Source organism: Heterodontus francisci, chromosome 4 (genome assembly GCF_036365525.1).
Source record: "Heterodontus francisci isolate sHetFra1 chromosome 4, sHetFra1.hap1, whole genome shotgun sequence".
Taxonomy (NCBI): Eukaryota; Metazoa; Chordata; class Chondrichthyes; order Heterodontiformes; family Heterodontidae; genus Heterodontus; species Heterodontus francisci.
The window spans coordinates 105025389-105048270 of NC_090374.1; the positions used below are offsets into that span (position 1 = coordinate 105025389).

Below are 22882 nucleotides of genomic sequence, written 5' to 3' on the forward strand. Positions count from 1 at the left end.
AGGAATTACAGCCCATTTCAAAAGCCATGTGGAACAGTGACAATTTTGAAGGCCTCCAGCTAGGTTATAGTAACAACCAAAACAGGGACCTTCCTGGTCTGTGTGCAATTCCAGGACACTTTTTTTGAGGGAAGGAGGTGGGGAGGAGGAGGATGGTGAGAAAAAGGATGGACACACCAGTGGTAAGTCAGATAAAGTGACAGTCCAGTTGGGAAAAAAGGGGTTCATCAGGTGACATGAGGTGGTGATTGCAGCAGTAACAGACTGTTTCCATCAAAAGGAAAAAAAAATCACAGCACTTCACAATTGGTATTGGTAACAAGACAGCAGCACAAAGAGTTACATGGACAGAGGGAACTGTAGGTGATCCTGGTCTTCTGGGATACTCATGGTGGGATAAAATACAGCTGGAGGATTTGGCAAATGATTAAGCCAGTTGTGCTAGGTGCACTAATTGGAGCAAAGATAGGCAAACAAGGACTACAAAAAAGTGTGGAAGGTGACAAGAATGTCAAAAACAGTTCAAGCAGGTAGAGGTATTATGTATAAGGGAAATTTAATGTTTGTTAATCAGATGTGGGCATTGCTGGCTAGACCAGCATTTACTGACCACCCTTAAATGCCCTTGAGAAGTGGCTGTGAGCTGCCTTCTTGAACTGCTGCAGTCCTTGGGTTGTAGATACACCCACAGTGCTGTTAGGTAGTTTCAGTATTTTCACCCAGCAAGAATGAAGGAATGACAATATAGTTCCAAGTCAGGATGGTGTGTGGCTTAGAGGGGAACTTGCAGGTGGTGTGCATCTACTGCCCTTGTCCTTCTAGGTGGTAGGGGTTGCAGGTTTGGAAGGTGCTGTTGAGGGAGCCTTGGTGAGTTGCTGCAGTGCATCTTGTATATAGTACATGCTGCTGCCACTGTGTGTCGGTGGTGGAGGGAGTGAATGTTTAAGGTTGTGGATGGGGTGCCAATCAAGCAGGCTGTTTTATCCTGGATGGTGTCGAGCTTCCTGAATGTTGTTGGAGCTGCACCCATCCAGGCAAGTGGAGAGTATTCCATCACACTCCTGACTTGTGCCTTGTAGATGGTGGACAAGCCTTGGGGAGTCAGGTGGAGAGTTACTCACCACAGAATTCCTAGCCTCTGACCTGCTCTTATAGCCACAGTATTTATATAGTTACTCCAGTTCAGTTTCTAGTCAATGGTGACCCCCCGGACGTCGATTGTGGGGGATGCAGCAATGGTAATGCCATTGAACGCCAAGGGGAGATGGTTAGATTCTCACTTGGGATGTTCATTGCCTGGCACTTGTGGTGCCAATGTTACTTGCCACTGATCAGCTCAAGCCTGGATGTTGTCCAGGTCTTGCTGCATATGGACATGGGCTGCTTCAGTATCTGAGGCGTGAATGGTGCTGAGCAATGTGCAGTGAACATCCCCACTTCTGACCTTATGATTGAAGGAAGGCCATTGATGAAGCAGCTGAAAATGGTTGGGCCTAGCACACTACCCTGAGGAACTCCTGCAGTGATCTCCTAGGACTGAGATGACTGACTTCTCACCAGCAGAGAGTTTTCCCCAATTCCCATTGACTCCAGTTTTGCTAAGGTTCCTTGATACCATACTCCATCAAATGTTGTCCTTGACATCAAGACAGTCACTCACCCTGCTGGAGTTCAACTCTTTTGTCCATGCTCGGACCAAGGCTGTAATGAGGTCAGGAGTCAAGTGGCCCTGGCAGAACCCAAACCAAGCATGTTATTGCTGAGCAAGTGCCACTTGATAGCACTGTTAATGACAATGACCCCTTCCATCACTCTGCAAATGATCAGGAGTAGACTGATAGGGTGGTAATTGGCCAGGTTGGATTTGGCCTGCTTTGTGTGCACAGGACATACCTAGACAAATTTTCCACATTGCCAGGTAGATGCCACTGTTGTAGCTGCACTGGAACAGCTGGACTGGGAGCACAGCTAGTTCTGGAGCACAAGTATTCAGTACTATTGCCAGAATGTCAGGTCCCATTGCCTTTGCAGTATCCAAAGCCTTCAGCAGTTCGTGGATATCATGTGGAGTGAACTGGATTAGCTGAAGACTGGCATCTGTGATGCTGGGTCCTCAGAAGGCAGAGATGGACCATCCACTTGGCATTTCTGGCTGAAGATGGATGCAAATGTTTCAGCCTTGTCTTTTGCACTGAAGTGCTGGGTCCCCCCTTTGTTGAGGATGGGGATATTTGTTAAGTCTCCTCTTCCTGTCAGCTCTTTAATTGTCCATTCACAACTGGATGTGGCTGAACTGCAGAGCTTAGATCTGATTCTGCTGGTTGTGGGATCGCTTAGCCCCATCCATCACATGCTGCTTCTGTACTTTGGCATGCTAGTCCTTGTTGCAGCTTCACCAGGCTGACTTTTGTTTTTAAAGTAATGCCTGGTGCTGTTCCTAGCATGCCCTCCTGCACACTACAGAACCAGGGTTGGTCCCCCAGCTTCATCGTAGTGGTAGAGTGGGGGGATATGCTGGGCCACGAGGTTACAGATTGTTTTTGAATACAATCCTGCTGCTGCTAATGGCCCACAGCGCCTCATGGATACCCAATTGAGTTGCTAGATCTGTTCAAAATCTATCCCATTTAGCACAGTGGTAGTGCCACACAGTATGATGGTGGGTACCCTCAATGTGAAGATGGGACTTTGTCCCACAAGGACTGTGCGGTGGTCACTTCTACCAATACAGATGCATCTGCAACAGGTAGACTGACTAGTAGGAGGTCAAATAGGTTCCTCCCTCTTGGTTCCCTCACCACCTGCCACAGACTCAGTCTAGTAGTGATGTCCTTTAGGTCTCGGCCAGTAGTGTGCTACTGAACCACTCGGTGATGGACACTGAAGTCCCCTACCCAGAGTACATTGTGCTGTTGCTACCCTCTGCTTTTTCCAATTGGTGTTCAACATGGAGAAGCACTGATTCATCAGCTGGGGGGGGGGGGGGGGGGGGGGGGGCAGGCAGGGGCAGTAGGTGGTAATCAGCAGGAAGTTTCCTTGCCCATGTTTGACCTGATGCCATGAGACTTCATGGGGTCCACAGTCAATGTTGAGGGCTCCCAGAGTAACTCCCTCCCAACTGTATACCACTATGCCGTCACCTCTGGTGGGTCTTTCCTGCCAGTGGCACAGGACACACCCAGGGATGGTAATGGTGTCTGGGACATTGCCTGCAAGGTATGATTTCATGAGTATGACTGTCAGGCAGCTGCTTGACTAGCCTGTGGGACATCTCCCAATTTTGGTACAAGCACCCAGATGTTAGTAAGGAGGACTTTGCAGGGTCGACAGGGCTGGGTTTGCCGTTGTCATTTCCGGTGCAGAGGTCCAATCCGGGTGGTCCGTCCAGTTTCATTCTATTAATATATGGAAGCTGGGGAAAGGTGGTGGGACTGGAGGAAAACACCAGGTCATGCATGGTAAAGAAAAAATGGGCAAGTAGCCAAAGAACCATAATGAGTGTTTTAATCTTAGTGATTTCATTGTGCTAGGTCGTAACCTGGTCATGGGTGTGAAGACGATGCAACAGATGGGTAGAAAAATTGGAGGAAAGGTCTAGCAGATGGTAGTTTGAAACTGAGAGGGTGAATCACTGCTTGACAGAGACCAAGGGAGGAAATTATTTTCTTCCTTGCCAATCACCAAACCCACCCCACAAAATGTAGCCAGGTATGACCAAATGAAAATAAATTATCCTCCTTGGATTGCAGATTCCAATGGCAAAACTAAAGCAATGTCAAAAACCCAAAAAAGTCTCCATCTTTAAATTTTCATTGTTTATAGAATGGTTTAAAAAAAGTGATGAGGAACACTAGATTCTTGGCAAATATAAAAAAGCAACCAGCTGGAAAGAATCCACCTTTTGCAGCTTGTTGGCACTTTTAAAAGTATAAATCCTAAATTAAAAGCCATTGGAGTCACCAATTTGGCCCTTAATACCAAATTTTGTGCTTTTAGCAGAGGATTACACATGCATTTGTCTTGCTACACTAATCAGCCTTACCTGTAAGACCAACTTTTTTCCTGCATTGAAAACACCTGTTCTTCTTTGGTCGGGGCTCTTCCGGAGACTTATCTTCTCTCCCTGATGTACTAGCTGGTGCAGCTAATGGAGATGGCTGTACTATAACTGTACCAACACATGTAGATTATTTAAGTTGCATGAATTCTGAAGTTATGCACATATCTATACTAAATTGTTGAAATCCATGCTAGTCTGATTTAAGTGTTCTCCTGATTTACAATTTTGCAAATGCTTGTAAGTTACAATAAAAATTCAGAAATTAATGAATTTTTGTATTGTACCATATTCAGTATTCAATGCAATGAAGTGTTGTAAAGATCAGAAAGGTTCCAAACAAATGGCACTCATGGTATTTATACTGCAATATTTGTGTTGCTTTGAAGCATTTTCCATTTCATAACACTAAGAATCTTAGCAATACAGTCCAACCAAATGAAGGATGCTGTGAGCAACTCCCCCAGACTGTCTCACAAAGCTTGGGTTTGATATTGCATGGAATAGTACCTAATGGCACTGTGGATGTACTTTCACTACATGGACTGCAATGGTTCTCCACCACCTGCTCAAAGGCAATAAATGCTGGGCTAGGCAGGGCCACCCACATGCAATGAATAAAAAAAAAAGGACTTCTAACATAGAAAAACATTACTTGAAAAGGACAGTGAGCCAAAAGGAGAGATAATAAAAACCCATCTATTCGACCAATTTTTATTGAGGGTCTTAAGGGAGGAAGGAACTCCAGAGCATATGAACTAGGCAGCTAAAAGCATGGTTGCTGGAGGGGGATGAATTATAGAGCTGAAGGAGGTTGGAGATAGGAGGGAAAAAGGTGTTGGAAGAATTTAACAAAAAAGAAGGATCAAATTTCAGATGGTAGGGATTCTGGAGCCAAACATAGGCTAGCAAGGGCAGAACATAAACAGGAGTAGACCATATGGGCCCTGGAGCCTGCTCTGCCATTTAATTCACTCATGGCTGATCTTCTGCCTCAACTCCACTTTTGTCTGCTCCACATATTCATCGATTCAGAGATCAAAATCTGCCTATCCCAGCCTTGAATATACTAGATGGAGTATCCACAACCCCTCTGAAGAAATTTCTCCCATCTCAGTGCTAAATGATCGACCAAGCCAACATGCAATTTGCCTTCCAACTGGCTTGCTGTACCTGCATGCTAATTGCTCCTTGTGCAAGTACACCCAAGTCTCTCTCATCAACCTTTAAAAGTTTCACACTTTTTGAAAAAATATTCTGCTTTCCTAATCTGACTACCAAAGTGAATTACCTCATACTTCCCCATGGTACTCCATCTGTCAACTGATTGCCCGCTCACCTGTCTGTATCTCTTTGCAGCCAGTGTCCTTTTCAGTTTACATTCCGATCTTGCCTTGTATCCTGGCAAACCTGGTTACATTATGTGGAGCCTAAGGCCCCAGCACTGATCCTTGTAGCACTCAATTAGTTACAGCCTGCCAACTTGAAAATGACCCCTTTATCCCTACTGCTCCCTATCTGTAAACCAATCCTCCATCCATGCTAACATAACTCAATAAGCCCTTATCCTTTGCGTTAACCTTGTGTGGCACCTATTGAATGCCTTTTGGAAATTCAAGTATACTACATCTACTGTCTCCCTTTCATCCAACCTACTAGCTACATTGTCATAAAACTAAATTGTCAAACACTATTTTCCTTTCAGAAAACTATGTTGACTGTCTAGTCACACTGATTTTTTAAGTGTATTGTTAAGACTTCCTTAATAAAAGGTTCCAGCATCTCCAATGATTGGTGTCAGGCTTAGTTGACTGTAGTTAGTGTTTCCTCTCCTTTCTTGAATCAGTTACATTTGTTAACTTCCAATCTGCTGCAACTGTTCTATAATCTCAGGAATTTTAGAAAATCAACCAGCGCATTCACTACTTTTGCAGCTACCTTTTAGAACCCTAGGACACAGCTCCTCAGGTCCATCTGTCTTTTAGTCCCTCAGGTTTCTCCAATACTTTCTGCTGCTGATATTAATTACTTTAAGTTCTTCACTATTAGTCCCTCAGTTACCCATTTCTGGTATGTAATTTGTCTACTGCGAAGGCATTTATCAAATCCTCTCATTACCTTAATGCCTTTATATCCTTTTTATACTAGACTAGAACTGCGAATCGTACTCCAAGTGTGTTCTAACCAAGGTTTTGTACAAGTTAAATGCAATTTTCCTGTTTTTCAATTCCATCACTCCAGAAATGAATATGCTTGATGTCCTTTAAAATAACCTTATTAACCTGACTTGCTACTTTGTGATTGGTGCATCTGTATTTAGATCCCTTTGCTCTGCTACCCGTTTTCAAGCAGTACGCAGCCTCAATCCTCCTTCCAGAATGCAACACCTCACGTTTTGAAATTTGCCAATTTAATGTCCTCCTGTATTGTCATTCTTCCTTCAACTACACTTTCCAATTTGAAGTACAATCGCAAAATTTGCAGATGACATCAGATTCCCAAGTCCAAAAATCATTAATGTAGACTGTAAACAGTGGTTCCAGCATTGATCCTTGGGTAACACCACTTCCCACCTTTGCCAGTCTGAGTAGCTACCCTTAACCCCTATTCTTTTGTAACTAGCTTGGTATCCAATCTGCTACATGTCCTAACTTGCACTAAGTCCCATTCACCCTCGCTCTGTACTTGACGACTTACATTGGCTCCTGGATAAGCAATACTTTGATTTTTAAAAAAAATGTCCCTCCATGGCCTTGCCTTTCCCTATCTCCAATCTTTTCCAGCTCCATAACATTCCAATATCAGCACTCCTCTGGTTGTGGAATCTTGAGCACCTCCAATTTTAATTGCTCCGTCACTGGTGGCCATACCTTCAGCTGCCTAGGCCCCAAGCTCTGGAATTTCCTCCCTACATCTCTCTGCCTGGTTTCCTCCTTTAAAACTGACCAAGCTTTTGGTCATCTGCCCCAATATCCCAGGTGGCTTGGTGTCATTTTGTTTTCCAAATGCTCCTATGAAGTGCCTTGGGAGGTTTTATCAAGTTATTGCAATTGGATTTTCAAAAGGCATTTGATAAGGTGTTACAAGATTAGAGCCTGGGATTAAGAATTCGTTCAAAAAAAAAAATAGTAGGAACAAACAAGTCATTAGATTGCAACTAGTGGGATATCAGAGCTTAAGCCTCAGCCATTTACAATCCATAAATGGGCTAGACAAGAGGATCAAGTATTACGTATCCAACTTTGCTGACACAAAGTTAAGTGGGAAAGTAAGCTGTGGTGAGGTTGCAAAAGGATACAGACAGGTTAAGTGATTAGGCAAGTTGGCAGATGGAGTATAATGTGGGTAATTGTGAAATTATACTAGTTTGGTAGAAAGAATAGAAATGCAGACTATTTTTTTTTAAAAAGCTGACACACATGTAAATGTTGGTATTCATAGGAATTTGGCTGTCCTTTTTACACAAATCACATCAAGCAATTAGGAATGAAAACGATGTAACCCTTGATTATAAAAAGTGTTGGTATACAAGAGTAAGTCTTTCTGCAATTATATAGGGCTTTGGTGAAACCATGCTTGTAGTGTAAAATTTTGGTCCTGCTACCCAAGGAATATACTTGTCTTAGAAAAGGGTGAACAAAAGGCTCCCAAGATTGATTCTTGGGATGAGGGGGCTGTCCTATGAGACTGGTTAGACTGGGCCTACACTCTAAAGAATGAGAAGTGATCACATTGAAACACAATTCTTGGGGCTCAACAGGGTTGTTGCTGAGAGGCCTTTTGCCCTGGGCTGGAGAGTTTAGAACCATAAGAACATAAGGAATGGAGCAGGAGGCGGCCATTCGGCCCCTCAAGCCTGCCCCGCCATTCAATAGCATGGCTGATCTGCCCCAGACCTCAATGACTTTTTCATGCCAGCTCCCCATCACCCTCAATTCCCTGATCTTTCAAAAATCTACCTCCTCTTTAAATACTTTGTGATCTAGCCTCCACAACTAGTTAGAGAACCAGGGTCAGTTATTTAAGATTGAGATAAGAAATTTCAAGAGAGTTGTGCATCTTTGGAATTCTTTACCCCAGTGGGTTATGGATGCACCAGAGTATTTTCAAGGCTAAGAGCTAGATTTTGACACTAAGGGAATCACACAATATGTCGATAGGGTGGGAAAGTGCAATTGAGTTAGATCAGCCACGTGTTATTGAATGGCAGCGCAGACTGGAGGCTTACTCCTATCGCTTATGTTATTAAGCTCATAAGTGACTTTCTATGGTTACTTTGATTTTAAAGGCTTCTGTACATACATTTCTAATTTCAAAGACAGGGTGTCTAGATCATCTCATGAGCTGCGCAAAAGAATGTGCACAAGGTCCTGAGACTACAGCACAAATCAATTTCCATCATATCTGGAATACTGTGATACATCATATGTATTACTTAAGAAAGTTAGCTTTAGGCAATAATGTTACCGAAAAACATACTGGATACAACTTGAAATGGCCCCAAACCTGGCAGTTAACATTCCGCTTAACCCTTGCAAGTTATTTAGTATAATAACCTATTGAGTGCATTATAAATAGTAATAAGATTGTGTTTCAGGAACATGCTCAAAACTCAAGCATACCTGTCTCTGCTACCGGAACTTCTGTCTCTTTTTCTTCTCTAGAAATACTCATTTCAGTCATCTGCTGCGTCACAGGCAAGGTTGATCCAGACATACATCTGTCAAGTACAAAAAAAAAATGCATCAGGACAATGAATTTAGTTCCCATTTTGGAGATAATCTCCCAAGGGGAAAAAAAAAAAGACATGCAAATCCTTGATTCTACACTAATACTAATGAATGGTTCAATGTGTAATGAGCATGCATAGAATTCTGAGCCAAAGGCATCTTATGACAACCTGCCTGCCCTCAAGCCAGTTCCTGATTATAAACCAAGTGCAACAACAGCCAAATAAAAAAGTACATTAGTCTTTTATACAACTGTATCAGGGCAACAAAAGTTTGGTTAATTCTAAACAGACCACTGCCTCTTCAGATTGTTACCAATTTTTATATACATGTATAGAGCAGAACTATTTAGTTGTTAGGGCATATGTTCCTAAACAAGACAAAAAAAAGTCTCCAATAAAGTCTTAAAGTCAGTGGCAAAGATGTCAATATAGAAGTTTTGCCCAATTATGTCCAAGGCTTGGCACCAAATACATTACATTCTTTTAAATCAATATACATTTAAATTTCTGTAGCTATACACCTCAAATTAGTTGCTACAGGGCCATTTTCTATTGTTTAGAATCTTGTTTCAGATAAGACAGCTGCTATTTTATAATTAAAGCAAGACCAAAGTTTGCAAAATTAAGTTAGAAAATGAGCTGGACTTGCATTTCAGCTGGATATAACAAGATGCACTATTATATACAGTTGAGTTGAGATTTATATCTAACTTACCCACGGAAATTCATTTTACTATCTTAATTATAAAACTGAGTGACACAGCAACTTAACTTACTGCTTTTACTCCTGTAGGATGGATTTTAAACCCCTTTCATTTATTGCAAGATTCCTGCACAGAATATTTAAGAATCTATCTGGTTCCATGTAAATCAGCAATCCATAGCACAAGACCAGCAATGCCATTTAATGGCTTTTAAAACAGGCGACATGAATCAGAATATTTCTATTTCTCCCGATTGCAAGTGCACACTAGAATTGCAGCCAGCTTTACTGGAAATCCAAACTTGCATACTAGACTATAGTACCAAATAAGCCAGGAACAGATTGCAGATCTATTTCTGAATTTATTACATAGGATTACTAGGTCAACTGAAATGTTCATTAACATTTAGGCATATAGTCACCTTCATACAGCCCAGTTATCCCAACAGAAGCATGGCTTTCCTCAATTCCCAGTCTCCTCTAAAAGGGGAGGCTAAAAATATGTACATGATCACACAAGCCAAATATGACAAACATTACTTGAACTCCAAACCTCATCTACGATACACCTTCTCACTGAAATTGTATTTTCCCCATAGAAATGAATTTATTAGTACAAGGCTCACACAATGGCACTTAAGTGGACAGTCTGGCAAGGTATTGATTCATTAGACTTACTTTGCTTTGACAGTTACATTGATGGAGGCGCCTTCAGATTTAAAGCCTTCCGTTCGCGGGACTTGAGCAAAGTCTGAGCTGGAGCTGCTGGAATTACTAGCTGCACCTAAAAATTGAAACTGAATGTCAGTCAACTATCTGCATTTTCTTATTCCCACTAAAATGAAAAGCAATCTGCAAGAAGTGTGTAGTGGGAAAGCATGCAGGAATATATCTTGTCCATGTATATATGGCCAATTCCAATTCAGTTAGAAGCAAATCTGCCCTTGTATTAGACACGATGCTGGTTACATGGGTCACATATGCACCAGTCCAGGCACAAAGAATAGGTGGCAAGGCTCTCTTATACAAGAGAACAATGGATATAAAGATAACAAACCCAGATGCAGGTCATGCCAAACTGTAAAATCAGTTCAGTTCCTCTGGACCCATCTTTTATTTCATTTGCCCTATTACCATCCCCTTTGCCTTGCAATCATAGTCATTTATGCACTCCTGCCATCCACCCCATCAGACCTTCCCTTTTGTCAGAATTACCAAATTCTTACAGTGCAGGAGGCCATTTGGCCCATCTTGTCTGCACCAGCTCTTTAAATGAGCTATTAATCTAATGCAATTCTCCTGCCTTCTCCCCATAACCTTGCACTCTTCCTTTTCAGAAAAGTCTAATTCCCTTTTGAATGCCTCAATTGAGTCTGCCTCCATCACACTCATGTAATGCATTCCAGATCCTAATGACTTGCTGCGTGAAGATTTTCCTCATGACACTTAATTGCACTTTTACTTTGTTCTTTCCTTCCTCTGCACTTGCTTAAAACATGTTACATCTCAACTTCTTGTTAGTTCTGATGAAAGGTCATAAAACTTTGTTAATAAAAGCAAAATACTGCAGATGCTGGAAATCTGAAATAAAAACAGAGTACTCATGTCAGGCAGCATCTGTGGAGAGAGAAGCAGAGTTAACATTTCAAGTCTGTTGCTCTCTGCACAGATGCCACTTGAACGGAGTATTTCCAGCACTTTCGGTTTATCTCAGATTTCCTGCATCTCCAGTATTTTGCTTTCGTAGTACAGAATTTCACCCTCTTGTAACTTAAGGCAAATCAAGTTTGAAAAGTGATTTTAGCTGTGACTGCAGGCTATTTAATTTTACTTTATTTTGCTGCCTTAACACTCTGAAAACACAAACGTCTCCAGAAATTTAGAAGCAACATTGCCAACTTTGTGCACTATATCTTCTTGACTGCTCTGTAGCCTTTGATGCGACTGAGCACACCACCCTCCTTTAACGTCCAGCTCACTGAAACAGAGCCCACTGTTTCATTATTTATACAACTGTAGCTGGAACCTCTCCAATGACTTCTATTCCCACCCCTGCATTATTAGCTTAAGGGTTGCTCCTTAAAAATCACTTCATCAATATGTTGCTCAACATCCTCCAGCCTTTTGCACATCTCAAAATCCCCCGACCCAACAGTTGAGGCCACATTTTCATCCATTTAGCCCCCAAGCTAGAGTTCTCTTCCTATATCTCTCCTGACCACTATTATCTTTCAACCAATACCATTAAAAACAGATTTGATAATTATCAAATTGCTGTTTGAGAGAGCTTGCAGTGTGCAAACTGACTGCCACAATTTCCTAAATTACAAGTGTCTACACTTCAAAAGTACCTCATTGGCTTTAAAGCACGTTGAAATGTCCCAAGGTTATACATGAAAGTCTCTTGTTTTGCCCTAGAGCGTCAGCCTAGATTATGCATAAATAACCCGAGAGTGCTTGATGCTCAGAATGGTTACAGCACAGAAAAAGTCAATTCAGTCCACTGTGTCCATGCCAGCTCTCGAAGAGCAACTCAGCTAGTCCCACACTTGCAAATTTCTTCTCTTCAGATAATTATCCAAATCCCTTTTGAAAGCCACAATTGAATCTGCCTCCCTCCACTCAGGCAGTGCATTCCAGATCATAACCACTCACAGCATTAAAAAAAGGTTTTCATGTCACAGATTCACCTTTTGTCAATCACCTTAAATTGGTGTCCTTGGGTTCTTAACTCTTTCTGCCAATGGAAATAGCACCTCCTTACTGTCCAGACCCTTCATGATTTTAAGCACCTCTATCAAATCTCCTCTCAACCTTCTCTTCTCCAAGATCAGCGCCAGCTTCACCAAACTATCCACATAACTGAAGTTCTTCATCCCCAGAACCATTTTCATTAATATTTTCTTCACCCTCTATAATGTCTTCACTTCCTGACGTGTGACACCCAGAAATAGACACAATACTCCAGTTGAGGCCAAACCACTATTTTATCACTTATTTGCTGTTGTACTCTATGCCTCTATTGATAAAGGCTGGGATTCCATACACCTCATTAACTGCCTTCTCAACCAGCCCTGTCTCCAACAATTTGTGCATATTACTTCACATTTTTTTACATTCATTCATGGGATGTGGGTGTCACTGGCATGGCCAGCATTTATTGCCCATCCCTAATTGCCCTTGAGGTGAAGTCCCTCTGCTCCTTCACCCTCTTTGGAACTGTGCTGAAATAGACCTTAGTTTTCTTCAGAACAGAAAGTGGATAGCCACCCTGTAGGGTAGCAAGAGGCAAACAGTGCAGGAATCTTTTTGGAATGTGGCATACTTAGATATTCAGCATTGAATACTGATGAGGGTGACCACCTCAAAAAGGAGCAGAGTCCTGATCCTGGCACCACAAGGCAAAGGACTGCATTGGGTGAGGTACTGCAAAGTGTAGTAATGCAGTAGCAATTGGGGAATTTGATGGGGTCAGGGGGGCAGACATGTCTATGTATGGTGCGTTGCCTCCCTACTGCCAGGGCAAGAGACATCAGAGGGTGCAGAATATTCTGCAGGGAGAAGGGGAACAGCCAGAAGTCATGGTCCATGTCAGAGGCAACAGTGAGGAATATGGTTGAGGCCCTGCAGAGAGTTTAAGGAGCTGAGGAAATTAAAAAACAGGACTTCAAAAAAGGTACTAATTGCTGGATTATACCCAGTACTTTGTGCTAGTGGGAGCTGAAATAGGAAGATATGGCAGGTAAATGCATGGCTGGAAACATGGTGCAGGAGCAAGGGCTTCAGATTACTGGGACCAGTCTGCTGGAGGGATCTGCCCAAGATTGACAGGTTCCACTTGAACAGAAGTGGGACTAATATTCTTGTCAGCAGGTTGACAAGTGCTGTGGTGGAGGGTTTAAATTAATTTGGCAGGGGTTTGGGCACCAAGATGTTGCATTAAAAAGTAGAAACAAGGCACACAGAGGACTGGAAGAGAGATAGCTAGAGTTCGAAGTATAGAATTAAGTGGGAATCAGAAAATACAAGAGGTCCAGGTTAGGTATGGAATGCATGTGTGTAGATGCACAAAGTGTCGTTATTGAAGTTGGCAATCCACAAAAAAAAAAAAGACTTGCATTTATATACTGCCTTTCACTATCTCAGGATGTCCCAAAGTGCTTTACAGCAAATGACTACTTCTGAAATGTAGTCACTTTGGCGAAGTAGAAAATGTAACAGTCAATTTGCAAACAGTAAGCTCCCCCAAACAATGCAATAACCAGATTGTGTTTTGTGCTGTTGAAAGAGATACACATATTGGCCAGGGTATGGGGGATAACTCCCCTTTTCCTTCTTCAAAGGAGTGGCACGGGATCTTCTACATCCACCAGAGAGGCAGATAGGGCCTCGGTTTAATGTCTTATCTGAAAAACAGCACCTCCAATAGTGCAGCACTCCTCAGTACTACACTGGAGTGTCAGTCCATATTTATGTCCAAGTCTCAAATGATTCTTGAATCCACAACCTTCTGATTTTAGGAGGGTTACCAATTGAGCCACAGCTGACAAAAAGCAGGTGCAAATAGCAATGCGGGAATATGATCTAGTGGTGATAAACAGAACTGGCTGAAAAAAAATTATTCCTTAACACTGGATATTCAAGAAAGATAGGAAAGGTAAAAAGGAGTGATAACAGTTTTGATTAAGGAAATACTATAGTGGTGGAAGAATTATTTGGTTGGAGGCAAGTAACAATAACAGCTATTATGCTTGTCAAGCTTACAAGAGATGCAATGAATACAGAAACTGAAGAGTTATAAAAATTGACTTTACAAAAAAATGGTAAATGTCACAGAAGATGGACGCACAATTATTCGAACACTGCCACACTGTTCAGAACAAAGGATGTCTAATCAGGTTGATAGGCGTCAACTACACCCATCCTGAAACATTCCCAAATTGAATGGGTTCTTCTGAAACTAAGATGTAAAGTAGCCCCATCCTGGGTCACTGTGGGAAGGAGAGCTATGTATCCCAGCAGCAGCAAGCTGCAAGACCATTTTGACCTTTAAAGTAGCTCTCTGGAGAGCTATCAACCCAGAAAGCACCAAGAAGCTTGTCTAGCTAATAACTAGGAGAAAATCCAGCAAGCCAAAAAGGGAGGTGGCCTGCTGTAAATTCTACATTTTTAAACATATGCAGCAGTGAAGTTAGAAGTGACCCTCTGTCTTCAAACTGAACATTCAACCAATAGGGAAATCTACAACACTGTAGGCCTGCAACCAAGAACTTGACTTCAGAGAATTCAACGCATTTACTGTGAACCCCGAAACTCCACCTCACCTGAAAACCACTTACCCCTTTTCTTCTGTTGCACGAGAGTGGGACTGACTGGATAGCTCTGTGGAGAGCCGGCATGGACTTGATGGGATGAATGTCATTTATGGCACAGAAGGAAGCCAATGACTCCAAGTACCACATTGTTCAATTGAAGCATTCAAAAGGGAATTAAGACAGTTATACAAAAAGGAAGAATATGCAGGGTTATGGGGAGAAGGCAGGGGAATGGAACTGAGGAAATTGCTCTTTTGGAGAGCCAGTGTGGACACGATGGGCTGAATGGCCTCCTTCTGCAAAAACTATTGCGATTCTATTAGGCTTGTTAGCAAAATTGAAGCCCATGCATTAAAAAGGGACAGTAGCAGCATAAATACAAAATTGGCCAATGCGTAGAAAAGAGTTGTGGTGAATGGCTGTTTTGTTTGGGACTAAAGGAAGGTATATGTTGGAGATCCCTCAAGGTTCAGTGTTAGGACCACTGCTATTTTTGATGTATATTAACTTGGACTTGGGGGTACGGGGCACAATTTTAAAATTTGCAGATGACATGCAACTTCTTTCTTCAGCCTCCTTGACTCAAGAGACAATAGGTAAGCGCCTGGAGGTGGTCAGTGGTTTGTGAAACAGCGCCTGGAGTGGCTATAAAGGCCAATTTATTTTTTTATTTATTTAGAAATACAGCACTGAAACCCTTCGGCCCACCAGGTCTGTGCCGACCATCAACCACCCATTTATACTAATCCTACATTAATCCCATATTCCTACCACATCCCCACCTTCCCTCAATTCCCCTAACACCTACCTATACTAGGGGCAATTTATAATGGCCAATTTACCTAGCAACCTGCAAGTCTTTTGGCATGTGGGAGGAAACCAGAGCACACGGCGAAATCCCACGCGGTCACAGGGAGAACTTGCAAACTCCACACAGGCAGTACCCAGAATCGAACCCGGGTCGCCGGAGCCGTGAGGCTGCGGTGCTAACCACTGCGCCACTTCCACAGGTGCTGCAGATAACATTGGTTGTCAAAGCTGTTACACAGCTGTCTCTCCCCTTGCTCTTCTGTCTTTTTTCCTGCCAACATCCAAGTCTCTTCGACTTGCCACTCTTTAGCCCCACCTTTATGGCTGTCCACCAGCTCTGGCGATCACTGGCAACTGACTCCCACGACTTGTGATCAATGTCACAGGACTCCATGTCGCGTTTGCAGACGTCTTTAAAGCGGAGACATGGACGGCCGGTGGGTCTGATACCAGTGACGAGCTCACTGTACAATGTGTCCTTGGGGATCCTGCCATCTTCCATGCAGCACACATGACCAAGCCATCTCAAGCACTGCTGGCTCAGTAGGGTGTATATGCTGGGGACGTTGGCTGCTGAGGACTTCCACGCTGGAGACACGGTCCTGCCACCTGATGCCAAGGATTCTCCAGAGGCAGCAAAGATGGAGTGAATCGAGACATCGCTCTTGGCTGACATACGTTGTCCAGGCCTCACTGCCGTAGAGCAAGGTACTGAGGACACAGGCTTGATGACTTTTGCGTTCTGTGTCAGTGTGCCATTTTCCCACACTCTTGGCCGGTCTGGACATAGCAGCGGACGCCTTTCCCATGCGCTTGTTGATTTCTGCATCGAGAGACAGGTTACTGGTGATAGTTGAGCCTAGATAGGTGAACTCTTGAACCACTTCCAGAGCATGTTCGCCGATATTGATGGATGGAGCATTTCTGACGTCCTGTCCCATGATGTTCGTTTTTTTGAGGCTGATGGTTAGGCCAAATTCGTTGCAGACAGCCGCAGTCCTGTCGATGAGTCTCTGCAGACACTCTTCTGTGTGGGATGTTAATGCAGCATCGTCAGCAAAGAGGAGCTCCCTTCGCTCTTAGATGGGCAAGGTTGAATAACCTGCCATCCGATCTTGTGTGGAGGAAAATTCCTTCTTCTTAAGACTTGAACGCATGTGAGAGCAGCAGGGAGAAGATGATTCCAAACAGTGTAGGTGCGAGAACACAGCCCTGTTTCACGCCACTCAGGATAGGAAAGTGTAGTAAACACTGAGGAAGAGCATAATAGGCGGCAAGAGGACGTAGGCAGGTTGGTGGAATGGGAATCGCATAGATGAAATTTAACACAAAAACAGATGATTTACTTTGGCAGTAAGAGACAAAACATGCTAAATTATAGAGTTTTAAAAAGGGGGGGTGCGAGAGAGAAAGTTGTGCTTGCACACATCTTTGCAGGTCACAGGAATACTCAACAAAGCAGTTAATAGAGCATATGGGATCCTGGGCTTTATAAATTGAGGCATAGAGTACAAAAGCCAGAAGGTTATGCTAAACCTATAAGACATTAGTTCAACCCCACCTCGAGTACTTTGTCTAATTCTAGGCATGATACTTTAGGAAGGATGTGAAGGTTTGCAGAATGTATCCAAGAGATTAAAGAGGATGGTTTCAGAGATGAGGGATTTACAATAATGTGGATAGACTGGAGAAGCTGGGGCTGATCGCCTTGGAGCACAGAAGGTTAAGGGGAGATTTGATGGGTGTTTAAAATTATGAAGGATTCAGAGGGTAATGAAAAATTTTCTAGATGTAAGGTTGTTAACCACAGGGCACAGATTCATCAACTGGTTAGGATTTGGAATACACTACCTGGTAGGGTAATGGTAGAGAATACAGATCCAATAGGAGCCTTCAAAAGGGAATTGGATAAATGAGGGAGGAAAACATTGCAGGGATATCAAGAGCAGGAGCGTGGGACTAACTGGTTGCTATTCCAAAACAGCCAGGACAGACTTTTTTGGGCTAATTGCTTCCTTTTGCACTATATATTTCTAACAGGAACATTTAAAAAGCACCTAAAAAGAACAATCTCTTCATAAACTATTTCGGAAATTATAAAAATTATGGTCTTTTTGGAAGTCTAATTATTGGCAAGGTTCTACCCTTGTCTAAAGTTGCCACTTACTCAGTTTTGGACTGGATGGTCCAGATTTTATAAAGTGCTGTATCCAGAAGCTTCTGTACAAGAAAAATCAGGCACGAAATGTCTTGTGTATAAAAGTCACATAGGGTTGTTTTTCCCTCTTCCTCCCCCTGCAACCCCCCACCCTCCCTATAGCATTTGTGCATTATTTGAAACTGTTAATTACCAGAAATATCAGGACTCAAGCCAAGGTCCCATTCCTCGTCTTTCTAAATTTTCCCAACTTGTCCAGTTTTTGAAGTTGGTAATATTCAGGCCAACTGGAAACAGCATGCATCACAAATCGTTACATCAGCAAGAATAAAGTTACTTTTCACATAACAGCATGGTGTTTGGGAGGGAGAAGAAAACGAGTTATCCTACCCATTGGACTCATTCGGCCACCATTTTGCTGTCTTTGTAAGTGTTCCTTGTAGCACACTGAACACATTCCATTTGTCCTAGGATTTCCATAAAACCCACAACCAGTTGTGCACAGCATAGGCACTTGAGTTTGATTGGTTTCTTGAGCCATACTGTTTCTGCATGGACAAAAGAAAAAGCACATTATGTATAGGATCGATCATAGCAATTGTGAGATTAAATGTCATCTTTAGACAAATGTTTCAAGGCTGAGATTAAACTGAAAACATGAATCTGGTAGCAAATTCAAAGAATTTTGTATACAACCTTCGCATCTTACAGCAATAGAATTTAATCACCATGTAATAGAGTGCATATTTTAGGTCTTTCAAATCTCATTTTAATATGCACTACACAATTTAGGCTACAGTAGAAAACTTCCTCCTTGGAGTGTACATTTTGCAAGCTGAGTGAATTATGTGAGCTATGAATCCCTCTCAAATCACCATTAGATATGGCAGTTAAAAAGGCCTCACGAGCTGATTCAGATCATAGCTATTTTAGATTATATGCAACTATATAAAGTCCTGCATATAGCACACACCAAGTATCACTTCTGTAATGCTTCTTTAAATCACATTTTATTGATTTACTGCTGTTTTACTTTGAACCAATCAGAACTGGAGGTTGGGAACATTAGAATCAAAATCAAGGAAAGCTGCTAGCAAACCACCAGTGGAAAACTAACTTTAAAAATAATCTTGAAAGACAATGAATAGTAAACCAAACTGAATCAATGTTTTCTTGAAAATTACCTGCTCCACCCCACCCACATTTCTCTTGCCCAAAATAGAGACGTTTAAATGAAAGTCACATTTCACAATTACGGTCTTAGTGAGTCTCAAAAACCTAGGTTTGGACTTTATTTTTGACCAAAGCCTTGATTGCATGCTCAGCTGCCTGCAACAAAGTGTACAATCTTCCAAGATGCAGCAAAGCAGTCAGCTGAAATAAACTTGCAAAATAGACACTCCAAGGAGGATATTGTACTGTAACCTGTGAATTGTACAGAACATACAATAGATGAGCAGAGTGTACAGTTTTGTATCCAAAGTGGATCTTGATTGTTGGCTTTTAATCAAAGGCCAAGAATCAAGAAATCCACTTCAAATACCAAACTGTACTCTTGCACATGTGTTGTATCCTTCGTTCAAATCCTAAATATTACTGATTTTTCAAAAATTGTGCCTGCTCACACCAGAATTATTTTGCAAATGATTTAACAAACCAATAAATTTGGTGATGCTCAACTAAACTTTTAAAGATATTCATGCTTTACTTCCGAAAGTGTCACAAGCAACTCCTCATCCTTGAGCATTTTCTCAAATATTTAAACAATAAATATAAACATAATTTGACAGCCCCTGCCCTAACCCTGAACCAACATCTTTCTGTAGCTTCTCTCCAACCCATCAACATCCAAAAGACCCCCCATCCTGCTCTCTGGATGCTTACACCCGCTAAAACACTCAATGCTCCCCACCTGGCCCCCATGCTAGTTGCCACTGAAAATGGCCCCAAAATCTGCTGTCACCACCCCATCATCAAAAAAAAACTTGTTCCTTCAATCCTTGCAATTTACAACCCAATCTGCAACCTCCCTCACCTCTTCAAAGTGCTTCATTATGCTTCCATCTTCCAAACCTGTGCCCATTTTCACACAATTCCGTTTGAACCCTTAGTTAGGTTTTTGCCGCAACATAGCATCACAATCACATAAGACATCCTCCACTAACCTCCTAATTCTTTGAGTTCTCTGCAGCCTTTGACATGGTTGAGTGCACCATTTTTCTCCAATGCATCTCGTTGTCCAACTGAGTGGTATTGCCCTCCTCTGGGTACATTCTTGCCTAACTAGCTAGAACATCTCCTGAAATGGCTTCTCTCCCTGCTCTTGCATCTGGAATCCCACAAGGACCCATCCTTGGCCCCATTTCTCATCTACACGCTGTCCCTCAGCCGTAAAGGACAAAATGTCAAGTTCCAAGTGTAAATTAGTGATGTCCAGCTCTACTCAACCTCTGTTTTGTCAGTCTACTCGGCATTCAGTCCTGGATAAGTCACAATTCCCTCCATCAGGAAGGCTGAAGAAATAGTCTTGGGTACCCAACACAAACGGTTAGCTACCAATTCCATACCCCCTCCACAGCCATTCTCAGGCTTAATTAGCATTCATGACTCCAATGCCCCATTTGACCCTGGTGCTAAAATTCCAACCTTGTATCAGAAGACCACCTACTGCTACATTGTAACATTGTCCAATTCCATTCTGCTACAGCCCACCTGCTGCTAAATGCCTTATCCATGCTACCACCTTAGATTCAACTATTCCAAAGCTCTGCTCAGCAGGTTTCACCCTTCATAAACTTGAGCTCACCCAAAATTGTCAGTATCCTGATTTGCACCAAGCTCCATTCACCCATCATCCCTGTGCTCATTGACACACACTAGCTCCTGGTCCAACATCTCATTTAAAATTCTCATGAGGGATTTTAATAGCGACCTTGTCCGTATCCATCTTCAACCTCCTCCAGTCCTACAACCCTCCAGGAACTCTGTTCCTCTTACACATCCCCCACTCCCTTCACGCCACCACTAGCAGCTCTACATTTTACCATCTAGGCCTCAAGCTCTGGAATTTTCCCTCTAGACACCTCTACTTTTCCCAGAATCTCTAACATACTCAATTTAGCTGTTGGTCACCTACCCCCACCCAATATTGCCTCTTTTGGCTTGGGGCCAACTTTTTTCCCTATTATTGTCCCATGAATCACCTTGGTAAAGGCAAACTGTGTTGCTGAGAATCATATGCACCCAGGAACCAATCAATTCATCAGATCCAAGAATACCCCTCTTGATAGTGTGGCTCAAATCTCTCATTTCACTCGTCAGTTCTGCCAAACCCCAGGTTCTACTATTTGGTGCAATGTAACAGGACTGCTCCCTATTCTAGTGCTACTATTGACTAGGACCACTTAGCTCATCTAAACACCACCCCTCTTTTAGTTTTGCCAAATAGATCATTTTGTCCAACTAGTACACACCTTACTTTTCCAAAATGCCAGCATAAATCCTAACATACTATGCAACAGCAGTTGGCATGCACCCTTATTGCTAGAGAATTGCAATTCCTTTGGGTTACCATAAGCAACATCATGGGAGATTATTCCCGTGAAACATTTCTAGTACTGCGAGCCAGTGTCAGAATCATTGAAACCAGGACTAATTTGATCATGTCAGATTAACAAAACTGGTATAAAACATAAAATGCTGGAAATACTCAGCAGGTCAGGTAGCATCTGTGGAGAGAAGCAGAGAGTTAACATTTCAGGTCTGTGACCTTTCATCAGAACAGGTGACAGACCTGAAATGTTAACTCTAGTCTCTCCACAAGTCATACATTACAATACAAGTCATACTTGTCATTACATCCTTACTTGGGATTTAGTTTCAGTATGCTGTTTTTGACTCAACCCAATTAGAATTGATTGTGAAATTGTCTTGCTTGTGACATGGTGGCAGATCATACAAATTACGACCCAACAGAAAAACAAATGTTTCAGATACTGCCTGACCTGCTGAGTATTTCCAGCACTTTTTATTTCAGATTTAAAGCATCTGCAGTAATTTGATTTGAACAAAACTGGTAAGTCAGTCTGGAAAAGGTTCGACCAGGGCCACCATATTACCATGGCAGGATAACAGTCTATTAAATGAGGTTCAGAGTTTAATTTGATGAAAAATGTTATAATTGTGCAAAAGAGATGGACAATGTTTTCCCATGGAGACCACACAGCAATACTATGGCAGTAATTAGTGCTGCTAATAGCCATAAAGACAGGGCTAAATTGTGGCGAGTCGAAAAGACTTAGTAGCTGGCAGGAAAAAAGGCAGAGGCGCAAGGGGAGAGCCAACTGTGCAACAGCTCTGACAAACAAATTTCTCTGCAGCACCTGTGGAAGAGCCTGTCACTCCAGAATTGGCCTTTATAGCCACTCCAGGCGCTGCTTCACAAACCACTGACCACCTCCAGGCGCGTATCCATTGTCTCTCGAGATAAGGAGGCCCAAAAGCAAAGCAATTAGTGCATGAACAAGGCTTAAGGTTACACTATTGTTTTCAGCCAATTAGAGGCTCTAACGTACTGAAAGTAAGTGGACCAATATGCAACTATTGTAGCAATACCAGAAAAGCTTTTGTGCTGCCAAAGCCCAATTTTTGAATCTCAATTCCTAATCTGTATCACATATCGTAAACATGTCACTGTAGCTACAAATAATCCATTTTGTACAAGGCTCTATCTAAATACTAAATCAAAATGTAGATATGCAATACAAGTCATATTAAGGAATTGAAGTCATTGCATCCTTACTTGGAATTTAATTTCAGCATGCTAATATTTTTGACTCAACCCAATCAGAATTGATTGCGAAACTGTCCTGCTTGTGACATGGTGGTAGATCATAGAAATTATGACCCAACAGAAAAACAAATGTTTCAGGACTTAGCTTTGTCTACCTCCCCCACACAGCTTTCCAACAGGTCATGTTGACTTCAGCTGTTTATGTACAAGTCAGCATTAGTCACTGAAACAATTGTTTTTCTGGAGGAGACATAAGCAAGATTTTTTTTTTTTACTGAAGCAGTTTGACAAAAAAAGGTCCAAGACTGTAATTAC

General features: G+C 42.2%; 1 protein-coding gene and 1 long non-coding RNA gene across 6 annotated transcripts in view; one reads left to right on the forward strand and one right to left on the reverse strand.

The window, feature by feature from the left end:
• The window catches only part of LOC137368697 (uncharacterized), a 173357-nt gene that overhangs the window by 52992 nt on the left and 97483 nt on the right, over positions 1-22882 (forward strand). The gene's annotated exons all lie outside the window — the stretch shown is intronic.
• Positions 1-22882, reverse strand: part of LOC137369177 (AN1-type zinc finger protein 5-like) — a 29974-nt gene that overhangs the window by 3987 nt on the left and 3105 nt on the right. For 4 of the 5 annotated variants that reach the window (XM_068029957.1, XM_068029955.1, XM_068029953.1 and 1 more), the window contains exons 2-5: positions 18166-18323; positions 10171-10276; positions 8680-8777; positions 4043-4168 (exon numbers count right to left, since the gene is read on the reverse strand). In XM_068029957.1, coding sequence (XP_067886058.1) covers positions 4043-4168; positions 8680-8777; positions 10171-10276; positions 18166-18316 — 481 coding nt within the window. In that variant the 5' untranslated portion in view covers positions 18317-18323. Of the gene's footprint in view, positions 1-4042; positions 4169-8679; positions 8778-10170; positions 10277-18165; positions 18324-19940; positions 22863-22882 lie in introns of those variants that run through there. The other variant, XM_068029956.1, reaches the window with a different exon arrangement.